The sequence below is a fragment of the Micropterus dolomieu genome, linkage group LG18 (genome assembly GCF_021292245.1).
Source record: "Micropterus dolomieu isolate WLL.071019.BEF.003 ecotype Adirondacks linkage group LG18, ASM2129224v1, whole genome shotgun sequence".
Classification (NCBI taxonomy): domain Eukaryota; kingdom Metazoa; phylum Chordata; class Actinopteri; order Centrarchiformes; family Centrarchidae; genus Micropterus; species Micropterus dolomieu.
This window is the reverse complement of record NC_060167.1, coordinates 38,375,316-38,397,767: the sequence shown is the minus strand read 5'-3', so window position 1 is coordinate 38,397,767 and position 22,452 is coordinate 38,375,316. Positions and strand designations below refer to the sequence as shown.

The 22,452-nt window shown below is 42.6% G+C and overlaps 1 protein-coding gene across 1 annotated transcript in view; it reads left to right on the top strand.

Annotated features, from left to right (window-relative positions):
* Positions 1–22,452, top strand: part of LOC123956907 (transcription factor SOX-13-like) — a 47,433-nt gene that overhangs the window by 14,680 nt on the left and 10,301 nt on the right. The window contains exons 2-10 of the mRNA XM_046029443.1: positions 13,133–13,349; positions 13,497–13,599; positions 15,247–15,333; positions 16,020–16,192; positions 16,827–16,895; positions 17,039–17,153; positions 20,856–20,932; positions 21,511–21,676; positions 22,119–22,249. Of these exons, the coding sequence (XP_045885399.1) occupies positions 13,134–13,349; positions 13,497–13,599; positions 15,247–15,333; positions 16,020–16,192; positions 16,827–16,895; positions 17,039–17,153; positions 20,856–20,932; positions 21,511–21,676; positions 22,119–22,249 (1,137 nt within the window). The 5' untranslated portion in view covers position 13,133. The remainder of the gene's footprint in view (positions 1–13,132; positions 13,350–13,496; positions 13,600–15,246; positions 15,334–16,019; positions 16,193–16,826; positions 16,896–17,038; positions 17,154–20,855; positions 20,933–21,510; positions 21,677–22,118; positions 22,250–22,452) is intronic.

Below are 22,452 nucleotides of genomic sequence, written 5' to 3'. Positions count from 1 at the left end.
ACATCCACCAGTCACACACATTCATACACTGAGCCTAAGTGCTCAAACGGAAACTAACATTCACACTCACTCATACACTGGCGGAATAGCCGCCAGGGGCAATTCGGGGTTCAGTATCTTGCCCAAGGACACTTCGACACGCAACCAGGGATTGAACCGCCGACCTTCCGATTAACGGCCAACCCGCTCTACCTCCTGAGCCACAGCCACCCCTTTTTGTCTTTTTGTCTTTTTGTCTTTTTGTAAAAAACACTCCTTGCTGCTGTTGAATATGAATATGATATTAGTTAAAAAGTCTGGAGAAACCTTTTGTTTGGGGGGAGGGAGGGGGGTGCGAGTGAAAGTAATAACGTAGTAACGTAATTAGTCAATTTTATCACCCACTAAGAAGTAAAGTAATATTACTATGGAGTAACTTGCTGTCCAAAATTTAGTGGAGTAAAAAGTACTCTGTTTGCATCAGAAGAAATAAAAGCTGTCAGGTGGAAGGAGTTGTTCTAAGAGGTACGCTGTGGAGCAGTGTTCACCAACCGTTTCCCGCTTGGTTTGTAATGTGCACACGCATAATCTGTTTCAGGATGAGTGACATCCAGTGAATATGTTCAAGAACGTTAACCAGGTTTCCATAAGGATTCAGTTATTACCACATCAAGCTCGATGTTCTAACTATTTTCATTCATGTTACCTTCACAGTGCACCTCACCGTCACCCTGCGTAAAGCAGCTCTGTAATCACTGGAGAAATTATTTTTTGTATAGGGGAATGAATTACCACTGAGCCTGACGGCAAAGCAGCTTCTAACAGGCCCCAATGTGGACTGAGGATCGACCTCAGAGCAGGGACAAAAGCCTGCCTCAGTCCTGCTGCCAGGTCGGTGTCCAGCCCTGAGAAACTAAACCAACACATTGTCTATTATGGTCTCAACAGAAGAGTTCCTCCCTAATCTGCAGCACGCTAACTTCCCAACATTAGTTTATACATAGATATATATATATCTATCTCATATTAGATATTAGATAAGATGTGACCGATCAGTAGGATGCTCTGCGATAGTGTAACGCTTTGTATTTGGTTTGCTGTCTGTGTTGATCTGTTGTGTCTGGATCTCCAGCATGTACAGAATACCTCAAACACTTCATAACCAGCAGCAATGACACTGTATAAATAGACCATAGCGGACTCTGGGTGAAGCTGCTGCTGTCTGCAGGTATCTCTTCTGTAGAAACTCAATCACACAACAGAAACAGTCAGTTGGTAGAACGCAGAGGAAAGTGCAGTTGTGGTAGGATGACTAGATGACTCAGATCCTGCCACCAACAGCCACACTCTTTGATTGAAGTTATGTTAAAAATAAGCAATTATTTGGGCATTAAAATAATGTAAAAGTAGAACATTTCCTGCTTATTCTTTAATAAATAGTTGTGATTTTTCTTTTTATCAAAATCGTACACAGTGTTTACAACAAATCCATCAGTGACTGAATGAAAAGAGCTGAAAAGAACTTTCTCTCCTCCGCCCTGATATGCTGACGACGGAGCGGTAAGGTGGTTTTACCCTTGTGTTGTTAAGGGTCAAAGTGCTTTTAACAGAAAAGAAAACCCTCAGTAGCCATGTTTCCATCTAATTGTCATACAAATTTCAAGCAGACTTTTGAAATTTTGCAAAAAAGAAAAAAAAAAGTAAATGCGAAATATGTGCGTTTTCATCAGCTGGTTTGGAGCGAATAAACCTACGGTGAGCGTAGTTACTGTAAAACCTCAATTAATAGCCAAGTCCCAAATAGCCACCTACCTCCTTTACTGGCCTGGTGTGGGAACACATTTTGACAAATAAACGCCTGCCTGGTCTGGTTTTTATAGAAGTTCTTTGGATGTATAAAACCTCTTAAACCCTGCGGGGTCGCCCGCTTTAGCTGCTTCTAAGCTGCTCAGATCGTTAATACAAATATTAATGTTTAAACGTATGATCAATATGTCAATATGGACATGCTGAACATTGTTAGATCGGTTAGATTCTCCACAATACCACTGTCAAGTTCATTTAACAGAAACAACAAGACCGAAAGTCTAATTCTTCTAGATTTACCGGTGTAACCTGCATGGCTACAAGAGAGGAAAAGGGGGAAAAGTGCTGACTCACGTTAACTTTGAAGCGCTCGTTAAGCCCGAATGTGTCCGTTCCTTAATTATTTAATATATTCCTTTAGTCTGTAAGGGTCCACCCATCAAAAGAATCAAAACAGCTTTTCAGAAAAATTTATCCAAGTTGTGAATCCTGTCATGTGAAGTCCATCGCTCTCTGTCTGCTAACTTCTCTCATCCTGCACCGTGTTGTTGTTTTTGTGAGGTTGCTGCCTTCAAAATAAAAGCCATAAGCAGTCTGTCGGAGCTAGATCAAATAAATGACGTGTATTTGATATTATTTGATCATTTTTATATAAGTATTATTCTGTTTGAAATAAATAAACTGTTTTATAGTAGTTTCAGTTTTGTGCAAAAAGAATTAAAGGCCTGTCCCATATGGACGCCTGTCCCAAATAAAGGCAGGGTCAATTTAGTGATTTTAGCAAATAAAAGCCCAGGCTATTATTCAAAGTTTTACGGTACATCAGTAGTTGACGTTACACATGGCTGTAATGAACAAGACGAATGGGTTCCAAACCAGAAACAAAACCAGTCGCATGGACCTGATGGCCATTGATCTTAGAAAAACGGAGAGAGGTCCCCAGGAATGTGTTTCAAGCAGGCAAGTTGCTACCAGCCATGTCTCTGCACGTTATGGAAATATCCTACAAGACACCGACAGCGGAAACAGATCAGACGTGAGTTACCTGTTCGCTACGGCAGAACTTATATTAAGTGTTTCCATCTCCCATTTAGCGCATTAACTGTTTTTCAACGGAGGCAAAAACCACCTCAAGTGACTATTTCGCAAAATTCAGGATTTATTTTTCAAATTTTGCCATTTCCACCAACCTTTTCTAATGCGATACTTCAAAATGCGCAAAAGAATTGATGGAAACATGGCTAGTGAAATGTTTCTTGAGCACAAAAACCACAGACATACACACACAATGATAAGAGAAGAACGCGTGTGCTACTGAGTGAACTTAGACTGAACTCAGACCACTGCTACAGCACTAAACTATTTTTAATTAGTCACTTTGTTACCATGAAAATTGCTTGACACCCATAATCTTTACTAACGCGGCACTAGCACAAGTAATGTGTCATGATGTCAACTGTTGGTTTCTTCCATAACAAGTTTTGAAATGGCTAATGGTTCGCCCACATCCTGCTAATCTAAAACCGGTTCACTTTAGGCCACCTGTCTTTATATACCAATAGTTCATTTTAGAATAGATAGATAGATAGATATATACTTTATTTATCCTGAGGGAAATTCAAGTATCCAGTAGCATACGAAACATACATACATTAAACCTATATTAAAATAGAATTAAAATTAAAATAACTTATAACACAGTAGCCACAGTAAAACAGTGCAAAAACAGTAAACAGTGCAAATGGAGTGCAGATGGAAGTAAAGAGTACAGATGGAGGTAGAAATTGTTCTTTTGTCTATTGTCCTCCCTGCCATGACTAGGAGCTGTTGTACAGTCTGATGGCCAGGGGGACGAAAGAGTTTTTAAGTCTGTTGGTGGAGCTGGGCTGGGACAGCAGTCTGCCACTGAACACACTCCTCTGTGCAGAGGGTGGTGAGCGTTGTCCAGTATGGACAACAGTTTGTCCAGGGTCCTTCTTTCTGCCACTGTCACTAGAGAGTCCAGCTCTGAGCCCACCACTGAGCCAGCTCTCCTCACCAGTCTGTCCAGTTGACCGGCAAACTACAGCATAAAAGAGGACGCTGGCCACCACAGACTGGTAAAACATCTGCAGCAGTTTTTCGCAGATGTTGATGTCTTCTCAGGAAGTACAGACGGCTCTGCCCTTTCCTGTGAAGAGTGTCCACATTTTCTGTCCAGTCCAGCTTGTCATCCAGCTGCAGCCCCAGATATTTGTAAATCCTGACCACCTCTACATCAACCCCCTCGATGGACACAGGTTGGAGATGTGGTTTCTTCCTTCTGAAGTCCACCACCATCTCCTTGGTCTTGGAGGTGTTCAGCTGCAGATGGTTGGTCCTGCACCACCTCACGAAGTCCTCTACCAGGCTCCTGTACTCCTCCTCCTGTCCATCCTTGATACAGCCAACTATCACAGTATCGTCTGAGTATTTCTGCATGTGGCAGAGCCCGGTGTTATACTGGAAGTCAGATGTGTATAAGGTGAAGAGGACGGGAGAGAGCACGGTCCCCTGTGGTGCTCCGTTGCTGCGAATGATGAGCAAAGGAGCACCTGACACGTTTCACTTCCAAGTTCCAACAATAAGATAACTCACATTTGTCCATGCTAACGAAGGAGCAACACTTAGTAGAAGTATTACTAACTGTGGGTGGGATTAAACGTTTGGACGTTGGTGGGAGTAAACGACGTGATACTTGGCCATGCCTGGACTAGCCTCAGCCAGGACCTAATCGTCTATAATGTAAAAAGGTTTTGGGTAGGGCTGGGCAATAAAGCAATGATAATTATCAAAATATAAATTTCCTCAAAAACAATATAAATGTTCACTAAGTGTTTGATTTAATTAATTTGAATAACAAACAAATTAGCACTTATTTTTTCTACTGAATGAAAATGTTTATTTTGTTGAGGAAAAAATATTTTGCTTAACTTTACTCATGCATTTTTGTTGATTCTTTAAAAATCATAATAGTTTTTAATCCGGAGGGATCCGCTGTTTGGTATCAAGTGTTTCTTCTGACCAAGAAAAGTTTAAAACCACAATTGACCATCTGGTTTCATCAACTATCACTTAGGAGCAAAAATCTGCCTCTAAACTTGAAAGAAATAATGATTTGACCTGATAATTATCAATATCGAATAAGATGACATTTTTTTATCGTGATAACTTTTGGGCGCCCAGCCTTGGCCTTGTGGGAAGTCTTCTTTAAATTCCCCCCAATCCTGAAATATTAAATGAACAATTCCTTTCAGGCTTTTTTATTGACCATCCTCCTCTTGAATTACAGAGTGAATCACACATCATTGTGTTGTTACAAAGGTCAGTGTGATTTTAGGTTTTCTTACTGATCATACTGAATGTTCCTGCTCCACACTCCCTCTGTACTGCTAAGAATGATGAGAACAAAACAAAGAGACGTCTCTGCTGTAGCATTCATGCTGTGGCTTTGCCTGTCCCCCCTGTAAAACAGTGTCTAATTTTATTAAATTTAACTAGAGTGCGTTGCTGTCCTCTTCCTTGTGTATCTGACACATAAGACACTTGTTGTCTGCATGTTTGGCCGCTGGTCATGCATTAACACAGGGCAGTACTGCGTGTTCTTGTATTCATCCCAAACATGTAACTTAGGAACAACCCCTGATGTTTGACTTTTAAATTACCTGCTCAAATTTACTACAGCTGCTATCACAACACAAAAGAGCTTTTCATCAGAAACAATACGGCAAAAATGTTCCACGTCCGTATCAATGAATTGCCGCTGGCTGTTCATGAATCAGCATCACGCTCTCTATTTGTTCATTCCACATTGGGTCATTTCCTTATGTATCCTCTTCTGCTGGGTACAGGGAAAGTGTGAGACAGACATGTGCTGGACCTTAGTGTGTGTTGTTGTGTGTGCAGTGGGTGGGTCTCTATGGGGCAGCCCCTGAACTCCAGCAGGAAAAGGGGAGTAAAATGTAGTCTTTGTGATGTCTCTATCACTCAATCGCAGTGCTGCAGCTCCCAACACTGCTCTTTGTGTAATGAACTGACCAGCAACCACAGAACAACAGCACCTTATCTGGGCTTGTAGCTCTCTGTGTTCGTTTCTGAGCGTGTGCGCACACACACACATACACACACACACACACACACACACACACACACACACAGCAATAACTGTGTGTGTGTTCTTGATGAGCTTATTCTTTGGACTCTGCACTATATGGTTCAGCACCCTTGACATCAAAAGGCCAAGAGAACAGAGGAAGAGAGGGGAAGAAAAGGAGAAGAGGGCAAGGCTTTTGTGTCTCCAGTCCTGAGAGCTCATTCTCTAATGAGGCCCAGTCAGCAACGCAAGGAAGATTTGGACGATAACTGTGTGTGTGTGTGTGTGTGTGTGTGTGTGTGTGGACATCCTACCAACCTTACCAATAAAATAAATTCAAGACTCCAAACAAACCCATACACACACACTGTTTTGAGACTTCATCTATCAGTGTGTTCTTAAGAGTAATCAGTAAGTGTTCTGTTGGAAGGCCTTCAAATTTCACTGAAAAGCTTTTTTTTTAAACTCTAAAAGCCTGTCAGGTGGTGTCAATAAAAGCAAGGTAAACTGTTGGAAAAGCAACTAAATCCAGCATCCAGGGTCCAAATCTGTGTATGGCTGAAGTTCAGGAATTTGCATTTTGAGGGTTTTTGTTTTGGTCACTTGCGAGGGGAGTCTCTTTGACAGCTGCAGTAAGACTGATGGAAGAGGAATTTGGGACTAAATTGACATCTCTGGTTTTTATCAACAACTGCATTTTTAAAATGTTGGGCTTGCAGTAGTTCAGCCAAGTACGTTTTTAACATCTTAAACAACTCATGACAGTATTTGTTGTTTACAACTTTCAGTTAGTTGGCGTAAGGACTATAGCATTCATTCTTCTTCACTGTCTGGTTAAAGAGTTGTTGCTATGAGCAAAACGGGACAAGAGAAAGGTGTCCCACATCACAGGCGACTGGGTCTCAGTTGCTCATTAATGTACAGAACTCGGCATAGAATGTGAGACTGTTGATTTCATATTCTCAGATGTCTTTGGACATGCTTTAGAAGTCCTGGTAGGATCTCAAAACACAGGTGTATAACTGGGAATTCAGAGACTTCACAGTTTTTAATTTCTCCTCATTCTGCAGTGAAATGATGACTTCTGCCTCCTGTCATGATGGTAAAGCCAGACTGCCACTGGATCCGCAACTTGGTGGTCAGCGCATTTGGGTTCAAAGTTGACTTTGGTGGAACATTGTACAGCTAAACCTGGTGCCAAACCAGAGCAGTGTGCATTGCTAGGGATCTTTCCATGGGAAAATAATTGCCTTGCTCCATGTAACACACCTCAAACACACCCAACTAACTCAAGTAACCTGGTCATCAGTCACATATAGTGTTGATAATATGGCGGACGGCAGATAGAGCTTCACAAATGACAGGAGTGATCCAGCAAAATGTAATCACTGGACATATTCTTACAAAGATAATGTGTTTCAGACTTAATGAAACATCTCCTGCAGCTGTGTGTACCCAGTCATAGTCATACTGCCACAGGGGCAGCTAGTGCAACTTAAGTAAAACATAAGTGATGTAATACTCCAGGTACTGTGACTACAGCTGGATTAAAATGTGACATGTTTTTCACTTCTCAGTTAAAATGGTATTAAACAACAGTAACATGGAGCCTGCTCTCTCTCACTCTGTTGTCTACATGTTGCCGTATTTCCTGGCCTTTGCGCTGTGGCTCTCTCTTGCTTTACCCAGTTTCAGACACAGGTCCAGGAAATCATAACAGAGGATAAAGCCAATTTGCTAGAAAGTATCTGAAGCTGATAAATGAATGCTGTTATCACACCTGTTGGTGGGTTTCGATCAGTATCACACATGTCGGGGCTGCAGTGACGGTTACCTGCAACAACATGCTAATTATGCAAATGAAGCCCCTGTACGGTGGGATTTGAAGAGGCTCTTTGTACTTCCCCTCTTGAGAGGAGAGCTGGGGGTAGGAGAAGGGGGGTGGGAGGGGTTGGCTGGGTCAGAGGTACCAGAAGAGTAGAAAAGACAGGCGTTACTGGTGAGAGAAGGCCAGTCACTATGGCTTGTGTCAGCAGCTCTGTTCCAGTCAGGGAGTGCTGTTGGATCTCCTCCCGTCCACCTCTCCCTACCAGGTCAGTACAGCAAACTACAGTGCAGCTGGAGGGATGAGGGTGCTAAATATGTTCTTCTAAATGTGTTTTTTTAGATGTTGAAACTGTTTACTTCAAGTATCCTTTTTTACATTTTTCCTTACCTGACATGTCTTGGCAGCAGTTCTGCACAAAGCTCTGGATTTCATGAAAAGCTGTATTGCTTACCTTTTTTCTGACAATCAGAATCCAAGCAAAGCGACATACCTCACAGATTTTCAATTAAAGGACAAGAGAACCCATATAATATGTTCAAAAGATGTGAGGTGCAGTGTCTGTCAGTGATGGTTGAGTTTGCTGGAGGCTTTTGCTGTGATCAGCCCGAGCCAGGCCCTGTGAGCAGACAGGTACTAGCTGGCATGGAACGCCGGATTGTTTTATCATTCCTAAGCAAATATTGCTAACTGTGAAACATTTCCCAAACATTTGTTTATGCATCGGTTGACACTTGTCTTAACACGACTGCACAGCAGGTTAGAAACTTACTATAAGAGCTCTGACACAATGTGAGAAATATCAATGCAAATGTTCCTCACTCGGGGGCAGAGTTTGAGAGAGCTGGCTGTGCACAGATGCAAAGATCTGGGTGGGAGATATTTTACATTAACTTCTACTCTTTTTGCATGCTGAGCTAGCTGACTGAGGACTGTTTTTATCTTTGATATGTTCCTGCAGGGAACCTTCTGCATTACAGCTGTCAGTCGCAGGTTGACAGTGAGAATGTCTTCATGTGTTTATCACTGCATAAACCTCTTTAGATGTTGCTTTATCCTGCTGAGACTGGCTTCTGGCACTTTGTCTTTGCTGCACTCTGCTACTCTGCCTCAGGCACTAGTTGGAAGCCGACAAGGATGATATAAACTCAACAAGCTGTTCCTGTCGGGAGGAGGAAGAGTAAAAACTCTGAGAGAAAGAATAAGGAAACAAAGGAAGTAAAGAAAAGGAGAACAACAGAAGGGATGTGCATTGCCATTCCCCCGGGGGAGATGTTAGCTTTTACGTGTTACAGCTTGTTGGGTAACTGAAGTGATTCTTGTGTCGTGGGAAGTGTAAGGTTTCAGTGTTCTTGGCGCTCAAAGGAGAGGAGCTGATTTTTATCTGAGTGCAGTTCCCTCCGTCCACTGTCATTCTCCATCGCCTCCCTCTCTGCTGTGACAGCCGCATTCAGGACAAGTGGAGTTCTGTCCATCTCAGCTAGTACCACAGCCACAACGGGCCCCTTTAAAGGCTCCTGTGGTGTCTAGCCATGCGTATAGTTTCAGGTTCTATTTTCCAGATTTAAAAGTTAAACAATAACTCCAAAGTTTTTTCACAGCAGAGTCTTATTGGCTGATGTGCCAAAGACGTTTCAGTGTGAGAAAGGATCTCTATCAATCACTCGTCCTCAGACCTCCATCAGATGTTGTAGTCATCGTTTTTGTTTTTTGTAGTTGTGTGACTGCTGTTACACATTCCACAGGAGGAGAAAATCTGTTTCCATCGCAGGATAGTATGTTAGAATCTAAATGTCATTCATTTGGAGTTGTGTTGAGTCGACCAATATTTCTTCCTTCTAGCTGTTTTGGTCCACGCCAACCTTTTTACTTTCCACTTTCTTTACTAACAGCAAAGTTTCTGGGTCTGAAAAGCAACAAGCTAAAGATACTGAAAGGAGAGTTGAGTCTCTGTGTGTTTGTCACTGCGAGCGACACCTTTCACATTACACGTAGTAGTCTGATCCATTGTTAGTCAGTTGACTTTCATATATTTATATATACTTTCATAATTTCATAGGAACAGGTCCAATGTTTTTTTTTATAAAACATGCTCAATGATGCTCAGTGACTCAAACTAACTGATTTGCATTGGAATAGTCTCACCTGCTTGTATGGTTTATTCCCTGTTTGAGCTGAACTCACCACTGCAGTCAGTCATTTACTAAATTCTATATTTTGTTAATGTGACAAAACAGTTGCAGAATGGTCTACTAGTAGTTTTGTGGTCATTTTGTTTAGCTCACAGCTGCTCTGAGGTCTGTTTTATTGTGATTTCTCAGCGGCATGTGGTGAACAACACGATAGGTGGTCTGAAAACAGGCCTCAATCAGATAACCTCATAAGAAGGCAATACTATTCATATCATGCAACTCACACACACACACACCACGTACATGCTAGGTTCCATGTGGGTGCAGTCAGTGCACACAGACTAAATGTATGTTTAAGTAGATGATACTGAAGCCGTGATGTTGACTGCTCTGCATTGTTTCTGCTAAGACGCTGAAGGCATTGTTCGAGCTTGTAAATCACACGCACCTTGACACATTCCTCGCTGTCAACAGCTCTGTCACTGAGATTCAGTGCATACCTCTGCACTGGGTGACACACACACACAGACACACACAGACACACACACACACTCAGTCTGTGCAGAGGCGCATGAAAACCACCTGTGGCAGCTCTACAGTCCAGTCTCTGTGGAACGTGGAGGGAATAACTTTTAGCGTGGGATAAAACTCAGTGTGTTGCTGCTGCCAGCCCCACCCCCACCTCACCTTCCCCCATCATAAAATCAACCCCTCACGAATACCAACAGCGGCTGCTGCAGTGTTGGCTAAACAGTTTCCCAGCTTTCCATCGTCATCACTCCATCCTCATTCCTTCGTAACACTTCACAAAACCACACACCACACCTGAAAATAGCAGTGAGACAAGATTAGGCCGATACAGATGTGTGTTTTATTCCAACGGCTGCCGGATATCAGCATGTTGGAAACAGCACTCAAAGCATGGGACACAACATTAGTGCACAAACAGATTCTTTCAATTGGTTTCAATTTGATTTCAGTGTCACCTGAAAACAAGAATTTGGCCCAAATACACACACACACACACACACACACACACACACACACACACACACACAAGTGTGATATTATGTTCAAAGTCAACAGTAGTCAAGCAGGTGGTATCAAATGAGTTTTAGTGTTGTTGTTCCCCCACGTGCAGCTGTGTTTAATGTGCTGCAGGGCTTTTTACTTACCATCAGCTGTGTGAAAGGGTTTTATTAAGATTCAGTTTGAATACATACACACGCACGCACACACACACACACACATTCACGCAGGTTTAGTGCTCTGGCAGACAGGTGGCTTTGTGTTGAAATGCAGTAACAACAGTATTATGCCTTTTCATGTTACTGGTTGCAGGACCAAGCTGCTCAGTTAATGTGGCTGGCCTTATTGGTAAAGGTGCACACCTGGTTTCTGGACAGGAAGAACAGGGCTAGCTAGCAAACATGTGTAAACAATGCAGATTTGCATCTGAGGAAGGAAATGCACTGAACATTCATTACTAAAGGATAATTGTTGGGCCTCAACATGCTACATGTGGTTTGGTGAGAAACAAAGACTGTTAATAGAACTATTTACTGCACCTTAAATCCTCAGACTGGGTCAGCACAGGAGATCAACAGGTTGACTGTGTTGAGCTGTCTGTGCTTCGTACAGTCCACATTTCTACATGATCACTACATGATCCACTGACTCACCACTTCCTGTGTGGAGAAGATTTCCAACAGTGACCACGCGACCGCAGACGTCGTGTGATGTAAGATCAGGTGGCCTTTTCTGTTTGTGCTAACAGTATTTTATTAGTGCAGCTCTACACACACATGCACATTCATCACTGAGGTCTGGAGTCTTGGACTCTGGCAGACAGGTGGCTTTGTTCAGAATCACAGTGTGCATGCTGGGGGAGCTGGGTGAAGTGGGGTTGGGCTCTAATCATTACTATGCTTTCCGCAGAACGGTGGCGCTCCACATTTTTTTGCCGTGTTCCCGAGTTGGTCGGCACATTCCGCTGGCATTGTTATCCGGCCTGTTTCCTGCGGCCGGCGGCTTTTGTCAGTCTCTCCCCCATTGTCCTGGCTTCCTTTGTTCCCTGGTTCCAACAATGGCTTTTTTCTGCCTCTTAATATATATGTGCACTTTTTGCCCTTGTGTGTTCTGTTTGTTTTGTTCTGCTGTCTGCTGTGTTTTTCTTTCCTCCTGCAGCAGAGCTAGGAAATAACACACACACACACACACACACACACACACACACACACACACACACACACATACACACAAGCCTGAAGTTCACTGCCGTTCAAACCTCTCTCACTCAACCTGTCCTTTCTTCCTCACTGAGGCATTGTCTGTCTCCCTCCCCTGTAACCTCCTATTATTCACCGTCTCACACACACTTAGACAATAAGCCTGGCTGGGACTTCAGGTAGTGGTAACACAACCAGCACCTGACCCTTGACCTTGACTTCAGCAGTGACCCAGGACAGCCGTACAGAAACAGACTCTGAGAGACCCTGAGAGTGAAGAGGACTGATCATGAGCACTGTGGGGAGAAGACCGTGGAGTCAGCAGTCATTCTGGAACTGGGATGATTAAAAATTACAGAAAATTGAAATTTAATTACAAATTTCTATTACAAATTACAATTTCTTTGAAACCAGCTTATATTAAAGATAAATCTTTGTTTTTTTGAAATTCATTTCTTCTTTATATGTCTGATCATATTTTAGTAAGAAAGCTCACTGTTGTGTGATCTGCTTAATTTGCTGTTGGTTCAGACTCTGTGTAGTTCTTAAATTCAGCATAATGTTCATCTCCATAGCACTAAATCCATCACTACAGTAATAGAGTCAGGTAGGCTAACCACCACCTTAACTAGGTGCAGAGTGGTGAGCCTACCTGACTCTAGCACTCTACCTAACTTTAGCATGTAGGTCAAAGCCTCGCGGAGCCATCTGGCTGTAGCCCCTCAGTCTGGTTACCGTCTCACCCACAGCACCATGAAAGTTCTTTTAACCTGTTGGTCTTGCAGAGGTCCTCTTTTCACGCAGACGTGGACACGAGCACATACAGGAGAGGGGCTGCATTCTCATTTTGTCAGTATGGTAGATGATTCAATGAAACGTGCTGCTGAGGTTTACCTGATGTAAAGTGGATGTTCTCAGTGCTTTCCTGCTGATCTTGTTCTTTGCTCTTTGCTGTAATGATGTCATCCACCCAATCAGAACTGGCACGTGGCCAAAACTCACCACACCCAAATGACACCTAGTTTTGTGTGCTGTGTTTGTCTTTCAACAGAATGGTTGAGCCCAGCCCTCCAGCACTGCACCTCTTCTCCAGCGGGGATGTCAGCATGGCGAGCGTTGGTGTCAAAGTAAAACAGGAGGAGTCCGGCGGAAGAGGGGGCGTCATTACCAATGCCGAAGCTTCTAAGGCGTCTCCTTCACGTGATTGGTCAGGTAATCATCCACTGGAGACCCGCCAATTGACCCCACCGCTCTCCTGCTCCCCTTCGGTAAGGATACTACAAAAGGCATGACAGAGCAAAAAGGTTATGGACAGGCATTGTGGGAAATGTAGGAAATGTCACTGATGTCACGGATGTTTCCTTTTCCTGCTCTGAGGCTTTGTCAGTTGATGGTCTCTGTCTGTGCCCTGACAGGAGGGCTCTCCAGGTAAGGAACTGCCTCACAGACAAAGCCCCGTGGGACAGAAGGAAGCCAGGATCCATGACAGACCACAAGGACAGTCCAACTTCAAGGAAGGTCTGTGGATCAAAAACTTTCTTCTGCTCTGCAGTGTCAGGACTCGTGTTGGTAGAGCTGCCAAGTAATCATACTCAGCCGTCCTAAATTGATCCTTTAGCGACTGAAAACCGAACATCTCCCCTTTGTGGAGCTGAAGGTGTAGCTTCCGTGATCATTACCTTTTATTGGGCCTAATCTACCTCGCTGTTAATTTGTTAAAGTGTTTTGAATATTTTGACAAAATAATCTCAACAGTCTTACTAGTGTTTCCACAGCGCTGAAACATCCATCAGTGAACTAAGTCTGCTTTCATCTGGCCTGTTCATTTATGATTCCTAATTGTGATAAATGTTTAAATACTAAGGATAATTATGGCCATAATCATTAGAATAGTTTGAGACACAGTAGTGGTGTGGCTCTACGGTTGGTCAGTCACATGGTCCCATAGCAGGTTGACATTCTTCGTTTGGAATAAAATATCATGGAAGCTATTGGTTTGATTGCTGTGGAATATAATACAGATATTCACGATCCCTAGAGGATACGTTACTTTGCTGACCTGACTTTCCTGTAGCGCCATCATCAGGTTGCCCAATACTTTGCAGCTTTGTGTTTAGCGCTAATTAGCAAATGTAAGCATTCTAATATGCTAAACTAAGATGGCTAGCATGTAGACCAAGCGGGAAGTTTCCGGTCTACAATATGAAGCTGAAACCTGCATTCTATTGAAAATCCAGCTGGGGGCGACTCTTCTGGTTGCAAAAAGATGTCCGGCTCCATTAGAAATAATGTGAAAATGACCCTACTTCTCAGCTGAATAATTACCCCAGTAAACACATTCCTGATGAGTTTATGGTCTCAGTCGCTAGTTTCAAGTCTTCTTCAATACAAAATGATGTTCATTTATGAAATTATGGTCCCATTTATTTTAAAACAAAGCAGAGTATGTTTCAGGGCGGGATTATCTATGATTGACAAGTCGTTACCATGGTGACCTATCAATCAGGCTAGAGCCGACCGTTAGCTATGCGGTAGACTGATTGTTGTAGTTCTGGACGTTGTTTCTACACTATATCACTATACAGTGGCCAAACCTCTGAAGGAAAAAACTTTTTAATTTCCTTCTGTGGGAGTCTTTCAACACTTGACGACTCCATATCTTATGTGTTTAAGTGCACTGCATTCTGCTGCTATTCAGAGTTAAACAATGCAGTCTGCTGAAAATCGATGCGCAGAAGTGACGGTTTGTCTAGTGAAGCGAGGGTGTTGTTTTGGTTCCTGAATGTGTTCGGGTGATTTTGTTCAATCCCTTACATGCGAAGTAAAAGGCTGCTCGCTGAGTCGCTCCCTGCCCTCCAGTCTTTCACCAGCCTGCACTCTTCGCCTTAAATTTTTCTTAAGTTCTCTCCACTAGCTGACCTTGGATTGTTCTCTGTCCAAATATTGATCCACTCAAACACTCAAAACTTCTCTCAGACGCACAAACAACCTCTGCCCTTCGGCACCTCAAATGTCCTCTTCAATCAAAGCCATTAGGAAGGCAGAGGAGAGGCTGAGAGAGTTGTTTGGTGTCAGATGGATTTTAGTTGACAGAAAATATTTTTTCACACCATCTAGTGCAGCCCAGTATGGTTCTGCTGAGTACCTGTTGTGTCCTGTTAACAGTAATGCCTACCATTGAGAAGCTGCTGAATGCTGACTGGAAGGAGAAACTTCTGGATAAAAGCACCGTGGGGGCAGGACAACTGAAAGGTCAGCTTTCAGACACTACCAACAACTTTATACCGTTTATATTCACATTATTGTTAGACTGTGCAAATACGTGCTTTACCTTTTTCATTTGCCATGACCATCATCTGCTGGATTCATTGAAACATGTTATATAACACTTGTTACACACAGCAGTAGCTGGCTGCTGCAGTCACTGGGTACACCACTTTTGGATCATTTTGCTCTCGCAATTGTTGGTTTCATCTTGTATTCCTTGTAAAATCAGAGTAAGTTAGAAACAAACAAAAAGACACATCTGGAGAGAGAGAAAGACGTAGCCAGATGTATTATCACCAGGAGGCCCCTTTTTGTATCTGTACCTTTCATACAGCGCAGCGAGCCGGCATATTGGCATAATAATCCCAGAAAAGAAGGCAGTGTGAAAGCTCCTACAGTCTGTCATTCATGAGAATCAGAATCAAAATCAGATTTATTGCGTAGTTATTTTCACAAATACAAGGAATTTGTTTTTGGCGACTAGCTGCTCAACAACAATACACATAAACCTATAAAAATATAAAGATATCAAACAAATATGACATTGATAGAATATACACAAGTATCAACATGTGCAATAACATAATCAGAATAAGAATCAAGTGTGAATATATTATATTTCATAAGTGCTCAAGCTGTTTTTAAAGAAAGCTGACCTTCTTTCCCCCCAGGTACCCCCGAGTCTGTGGCAGAGAAGGAGCTCCAGTTACTGATGATGATCAACCAGCTGAGTGGTCTGAGGGAGCAGCTGCTGGGAGCCCACTCCGAGCAGAGAAACATGGCCGCCCTGCTGCTGGAGAAACAGCAGCAGCAGATGGAGTTGGCTCGACAACAGCAGGAGCAGGTACCGCTCACTGAACCTCAGAATCCATGCATCTACCTTCATTTTCGTCAAACTGTACAAACAGCTCGTTTCTGTCTCCACACTGTCTATTCAAACTGTACTGAACAGACAGGGGTGATGAAAACTATAGTGAGCCTTTCTGACCAAACAGACCTGGAAACAAAGGAATCCCAGGAACCAAATCCGGAACCAAAAGTCCCTTCTGTGCATGCGTGTTTGTGTTTTGGCTGCATATGAAGTTGCATGAGCATTAGGCAAATCAGACAGATGGAATTAAAAGCAGATCTTTGTTTGAGATGTTGCTATTGCACACGACGAGACAACAGAAAGCCGAGACAGAGGCTCTGTTAAGTACTTTTATATTTTTTAACTATACACAACTATAACTATACACAACTATACAGTAGAAACCAATAAAGGCCTTTATTTAACTAAATAGAAACTCAATAATTTGACACAACTTTCATTGAAGCCACTTTAGAAGCTGTCACCTTTTGTTGGTTCCTGTAGTTGAAGAGCAGGCAAAGGACTTTCTAAAAAGGTTCTTGTGGTCGAAATGGAGAGAGAGATCAGTTTCATTCTTTATGAACGTTTTTCAGTTTCCTCATACATACATGCATGTTTTTTGTCTCAGATCGCCAAACAGCAGCAGCAGCTGATCCAGCAGCAGCACAAGATCAACCTGCTTCAGCAGCAGATCCAGGTCAGCTCCTCTCAAGACCTTTACGTCTTCACACACCACAGCCAGCAGCGATGGCGTTGGAGTTCTCACTGCAGAAATCTATGTTTCAGACAAATGAGGCAAGAACTTCTTTGTAAGGTGTGTTTGTACTGCTTTTGTCCCAGCAGGTGAACATGCCCTACGTGATGATCCCGGCTTTCCACCCCAACACTCAGCCCCTCCAGGTCACCTCTGACCCCCAGATGTCCTTGCCACTGCAACCAATCCCCTGCAAACCAGGTCAGTCATCTAGCCCCGGGCTGGCTCCCATTAAACCAGAAACCCATTGTTGGAATGGCAACCATGTATAAAAAAAAGATAATTAAATCAAATAAATGTCAATTTGAATTTAAATTTATTAAATAAATATTACACACAACATATACAATCCTCAATATGCAGTGGTCTCTACACATTTTGAATTGTGCCTTTTGGTTTGAAATAAAAAGCCGTTAAGAGAAGTACAAAGCGATTTTCTTCTGCCACTATTCTCTTCAGCTCGTTTGTTAGTACTGGAATTCAGTGGTCCAGTCAGCTAACATTAGTATCAGGGTGAAGAAGTACAGTGGATTTGTTGAGCTACAAAATAACCCTGACCCTGATGGAATACGACCAAGGAAGGCCGGGGTGAGACGTAGATCCTTGATAGATTTGTAAGGCACAAACACAGCACTCTGGAAAGTTATCACAGCAACAGTTATTTCATCTTTCATCGTAACCTACGCAAGTAAATAGTAGAATTACTCCCTTTACATCACAAAGTAGTCTACCAGGAAGTGGTAGCTAGCGTAGCATTGGTTCAGCTCTTTTGTCGGACAGCCTTGTGTTTTTGTGCTGGAGCCCTCTGTGCCAATGCAGTGGCCTCATTAAAATGAATGAGGGGGCTGCTTTTTTCAGGCAGGGCTGTCGTCTATCTAAACACACCTTATTTTAGTTTAGAAAATATCAAAACCTCCAGAGAAATGTCTAAACCCAGAACAGTACAGCATAGTCCACTTCTCTACTGTGCATCTGCATGCACCTGAAGTGATTCTGATGGGCTTAGGTTATCTATGGGGTCTTTTGATAATCCTCCAGGGTTTCACTCCAGCAGGCCTTTGGTGCTCTTCAGTTCTCACATTCCCTGTTGGGAAGAAAGACTCAGCCTATGTAACAATGACTGGGTGCTTTTATGAGCTCCATGAGTTGCCGTCCATGTTGGAACATCTTCTTATGCACTTCAACTCAAGGCCTACTTTATAGAAAACGGAAAAGCGACAGTGAGACACAAACGTAGACTTGAGCTGAATAATATGCTTGATAGTACCTTTCTCACACCAATGCTTGTACAGTTAGCAGGCTATAGAGGGCACAGCTTTGAAAGCCACAGCATTGTGCAGTCTTGCTTTCACAAGTCTTAAAAGCTGTGTTTGAGGCTGACCTTGTCTTCTCTATCTTTTCAAACCTAAAAGAGACAAGGCCAGTCTTTAAAACACTGGAGGTGGAATTTATGGATAACCATTCATTTGCTTTCTTTATTTCAACAAATGTGTGTCTCTGTGTGTGTGTGTGTGAGAGAGAGAGAGAGCTTCAGAATGTTTTTACAGATGAATGGAAAATGGTAGAAGGACTGCTGGGATGTGTTGGAGGTCAGCTTTAGCCAGACATTCGGCTTTTCTTTTGACAATATGGTGGAGTTGGAAGCTATGTTTCGTTTCATTTGGGTGGTGTCTTCTATTTGTTTGCTCTTTTGTATCACCATTGACTGGACAATGGATTTGGGGGAACTTCCAAACCAAATCACATCCTGTTTTGGCTCAGCAGTGAATTCTATGAACGGTATCTGTAGTGCTATGATAAAACATTCTCTGTTTCAGAATGGGCTTCATGGCTGGCAGTGTTTTAAGAAATCCAGTTCGAGTGAAGGGGAACACGTCATTTGTTGACATTTATCTTCAATCCAAGTCTCATGCTAAAGTGCATTGTGGAACTGACTTGGATTTGTAGGTTCTTTTGCATCAATGATGAAGAATCTTGTTTGTTTGGTGGTTAATTAACTGATACGGTCAAAAGAAGAACTAAACCTCATAATATATTCTGAAAAAAAATAAAACAATCTAATTTAAATGTTCAATGTTCATTAATACAACCAAACTCGTTATCGGCCATCAGAGCTGTCTTTCTCAAACTTTTTCAGACCAGAAAGGTATTTCGACCGTAATTAGTGAGACACAATCAGGATTTTTGAAAGGAAGGTGATTATAGCTATAATATATATATATATATTTAAAGCATTTGAATTTGTTGAACATGCTTTCATACTGAAAGCTTGCTACTCTGGATTTGGAGAGAGATTTACGACACTAGCTCTAGGACATGGCACATGTTCAAGAAAAGAGATTAAGAGGGAAATGTCAAGGATGTGGCAGCTCACCATTATTCTTTATGATGGCTGCAGAGATGTTATCTTTTCTGATCAAAAACATTGATGGTTTAAATGTGTTGGGAAGATAATACTATGTCAGTTGGCAGATGATACAACCTTATTAAAAAAAATGAAAATCAAATTCCCCTAGCCTCTATTAACCAATGTACAAAGGCTTCAGGCTACAACTGAATTTAGATACATGTGAACTTTACATGATCTTCCCCTGCAGACATTATATAATATAAAGATCAAGAATAATTAAATATTTGGGGATAGTTATGTCCAAGGATTAAACTGACAATATGAATATTGAATAAGACTAATATGGCTGCAGAAGGATGTCATTCTCTTTGGGAGAGTTTATTGTCCAAAATGGAAAGTTTATCACGACTCATTCACTGGCCCTGGCCTTCTCCTCACACATATCAGCAAATAATGTCAGTTTTACATTCATATGAAGAAAAAATTTCAGCATGTGAGGAAGAAGGACGTGGTTCAGAACGATGAAGACAGGGGTGTGAATGCCTCCTCGGTTGGAAATGAATATATAAACATAACTTCACAGCACATTATACGCCAGCGTGGAACAACAGATACATGTTGCAAAGGGATTTGGGCTGTTGCTCATTTTATGGATGATAATGGAAATTGGTTACAATTTGTTTGAAATTCCAACTCCAACGTACTGTTCATAACCATAATAGAAAGATAAAAGCCACAGCAGTATCTCTGAGATCTGTGGTCAAAGAAGACTTTCGGTACTCAAAGGTCTCTCCTGGGCAGCTTCGCTTTGAAGGACCAGACTTCTGTGACACAGAGTCATTAAAACCATTCTGTTAAAGGAAGAACACAGGGAACTTGAAGAGGTTAAGCAAAACAAGAAACTATTTCATTTCCATTTCCTCCTCAGGTAAAAGAGGTAAAGTTTAGATTTACTCAAAAAACAAATTCCTGCGATTGAGATATACTTTGATGCGTGGATCATGTGTTTTTCCATCGTGCAGGTTGGTGTTCATGTTGAACACAGGAAGTTGAACTTTGTTCTCAACGTTTTGTTGTTATTGGGGCAGTTTTTATACATAGGTGACCAAATGCAGTCTGAATTGGAGGATTGTTGTCTGAGGCAGAGGCCTTGTGATGAAGCCTTATTTGTTCATGTTCTCAATAAAAAGCCATCTTGTACTGATGCCTGACGAGACAGGCACTTGCCTCAGCACGCATACCAAAAGCAAATGCACACAAAATTACTAAACTAGCAAAGGTAACTAAATATGTGCATGTGTAAAAATGCTAAAGAAACTATGAGTATGCTGTAAGAAACAAAAGGCAGGCTTCCTTTAGTCAAATGTGAGCTGCAATCAAAGTCACATCCTGCAAGCTAGCGAACTCTAATAGTCACCACACAGCAGACTTTGAACCACACTCTCTTTGATGCTACTGCTGTGAGTCTGAGTCTCATTCAGTACGTTTGAATAAAGTCTGATGATTCAGTAATGATGAGTCGATTCATACCGAGCATGTTACACCTTTCACAGCCGTGGACTATCCCATGCAGCTGCTGCAGAACCATCACCCCACCCCTGTCAAGAGGAGCAGTGGTTCCTTCCGACAGGTACATTGTGTGTATACATTTTTTATTGTGTGTCTGCCACTTCCTAAATGTCCCAAGTCCTTTACATACACCTACATTATATCTTCCAAATGTGACAACACTGAATTATGGCACTTTGTTTGTTTACTGACAGTGTGTCTGTATATATACTAGATACTGTATGTCTGTGTGTGTGTGGGATTCAAGCCTCCAGATTAAACAGATAATGTATTGTTCTGGTTCTTGGGAGGCTGAAAAAGCTTATTGAACACACCACACCCTCTGTTCAAAGTTTAATGTGTGTGCTATAGGTGTGTGTGAGTTGCTGCATGTGTGTGTATGTAGTGTGAACTGTATTTGCATGGCTGGTTCCCAAGTAGCGATAGACCAACGCAGCTTAAATACACAAAGAGCAGACAGGATGAGGTGAACATGAAAACAAAAGAGCAGAGAAGCTACACAGGTGTGACAGATGCGCTCCGACATGCCAAATCTGCCATGCATAACTGGAATACATGCACACCCCCGCCCTCTGCGGTTAAGCCTGAATGTGTGTGAGTGGCCCCACCCCTGCTCATCTGCTCTCACTGTGTGTTTAGGAAGCCAGTCAGCCCTTGAACCTGACCTCCAAGCCAAAGGGACTGGAGCTAGGGAAAACCCCCAGTCCGCAGAGCCTGGACATGGGATCGCTGGCTCTGCAGGGGGCCTACAGGCCCAGAGACCTCCACAGAGAAGTATCCCACAGCCCGTCACGATCTGCCCTCAGTAAGATATGCTGACAGTTAAAGTTCTGTGAAAGAAAGTGTGAATCTGAGATCCCGCAAGGGGAAATAAGTGTTGTATCCTCACAGCTCCTCTAAGATGCTTGAATCACATTTGGGTTTCTGGTTTGTCATGGTAACAGGGCGCCTCCTCTCGGACCACCAAAGGGACCTGTGGAGTTTCTTACCACCAGCATCACTATGCAATGTTTTGGAGTTATACTTGCTGTGAAAATACATGAATGAATTGTTTTTTTAATTTTAGGTATTCCAATCTTGAACTTTCCACCTTGAAACTTAGCTAGTGTTGATAGCTGGGATGTGTTTCGAGGAGGAGAGCTGCCTCTAATGCTTTACCTCCTCTGTCTTCATCATCATCATCATCATCACCACCCTGTTCTTCATTTTCGTTCTTCTGCTCTTTCACGTCCTGTGTTTGTCTTTAGGTTTCCTTGGAGATGGTGATGTGGTCACCCAGGCCATTCATGATGCCCAGCAGCTCCTGAGGATCCACAGCACCGGAGGGCGAGAGAGGCACAGGGACAGAGACAGAGAGAGAGATGGTGGTGGAAAGATGGTGAGCTAATGTCCAAACCACACAGTCCACACTAAAGGTTGACACGGGAGTGGATTTTCACTTTGTCCTGACCCGCTCCCACAAAAATACTCCTGTTCTGTCCCGCTCCCACAAAAATACTCTTGTCCCATCCCGGACCCACAAAAATACTCCTGTCCCGTCCCGCTCCCACAAAAATACTCCTGTCCTGTCCTGTCCCGCTC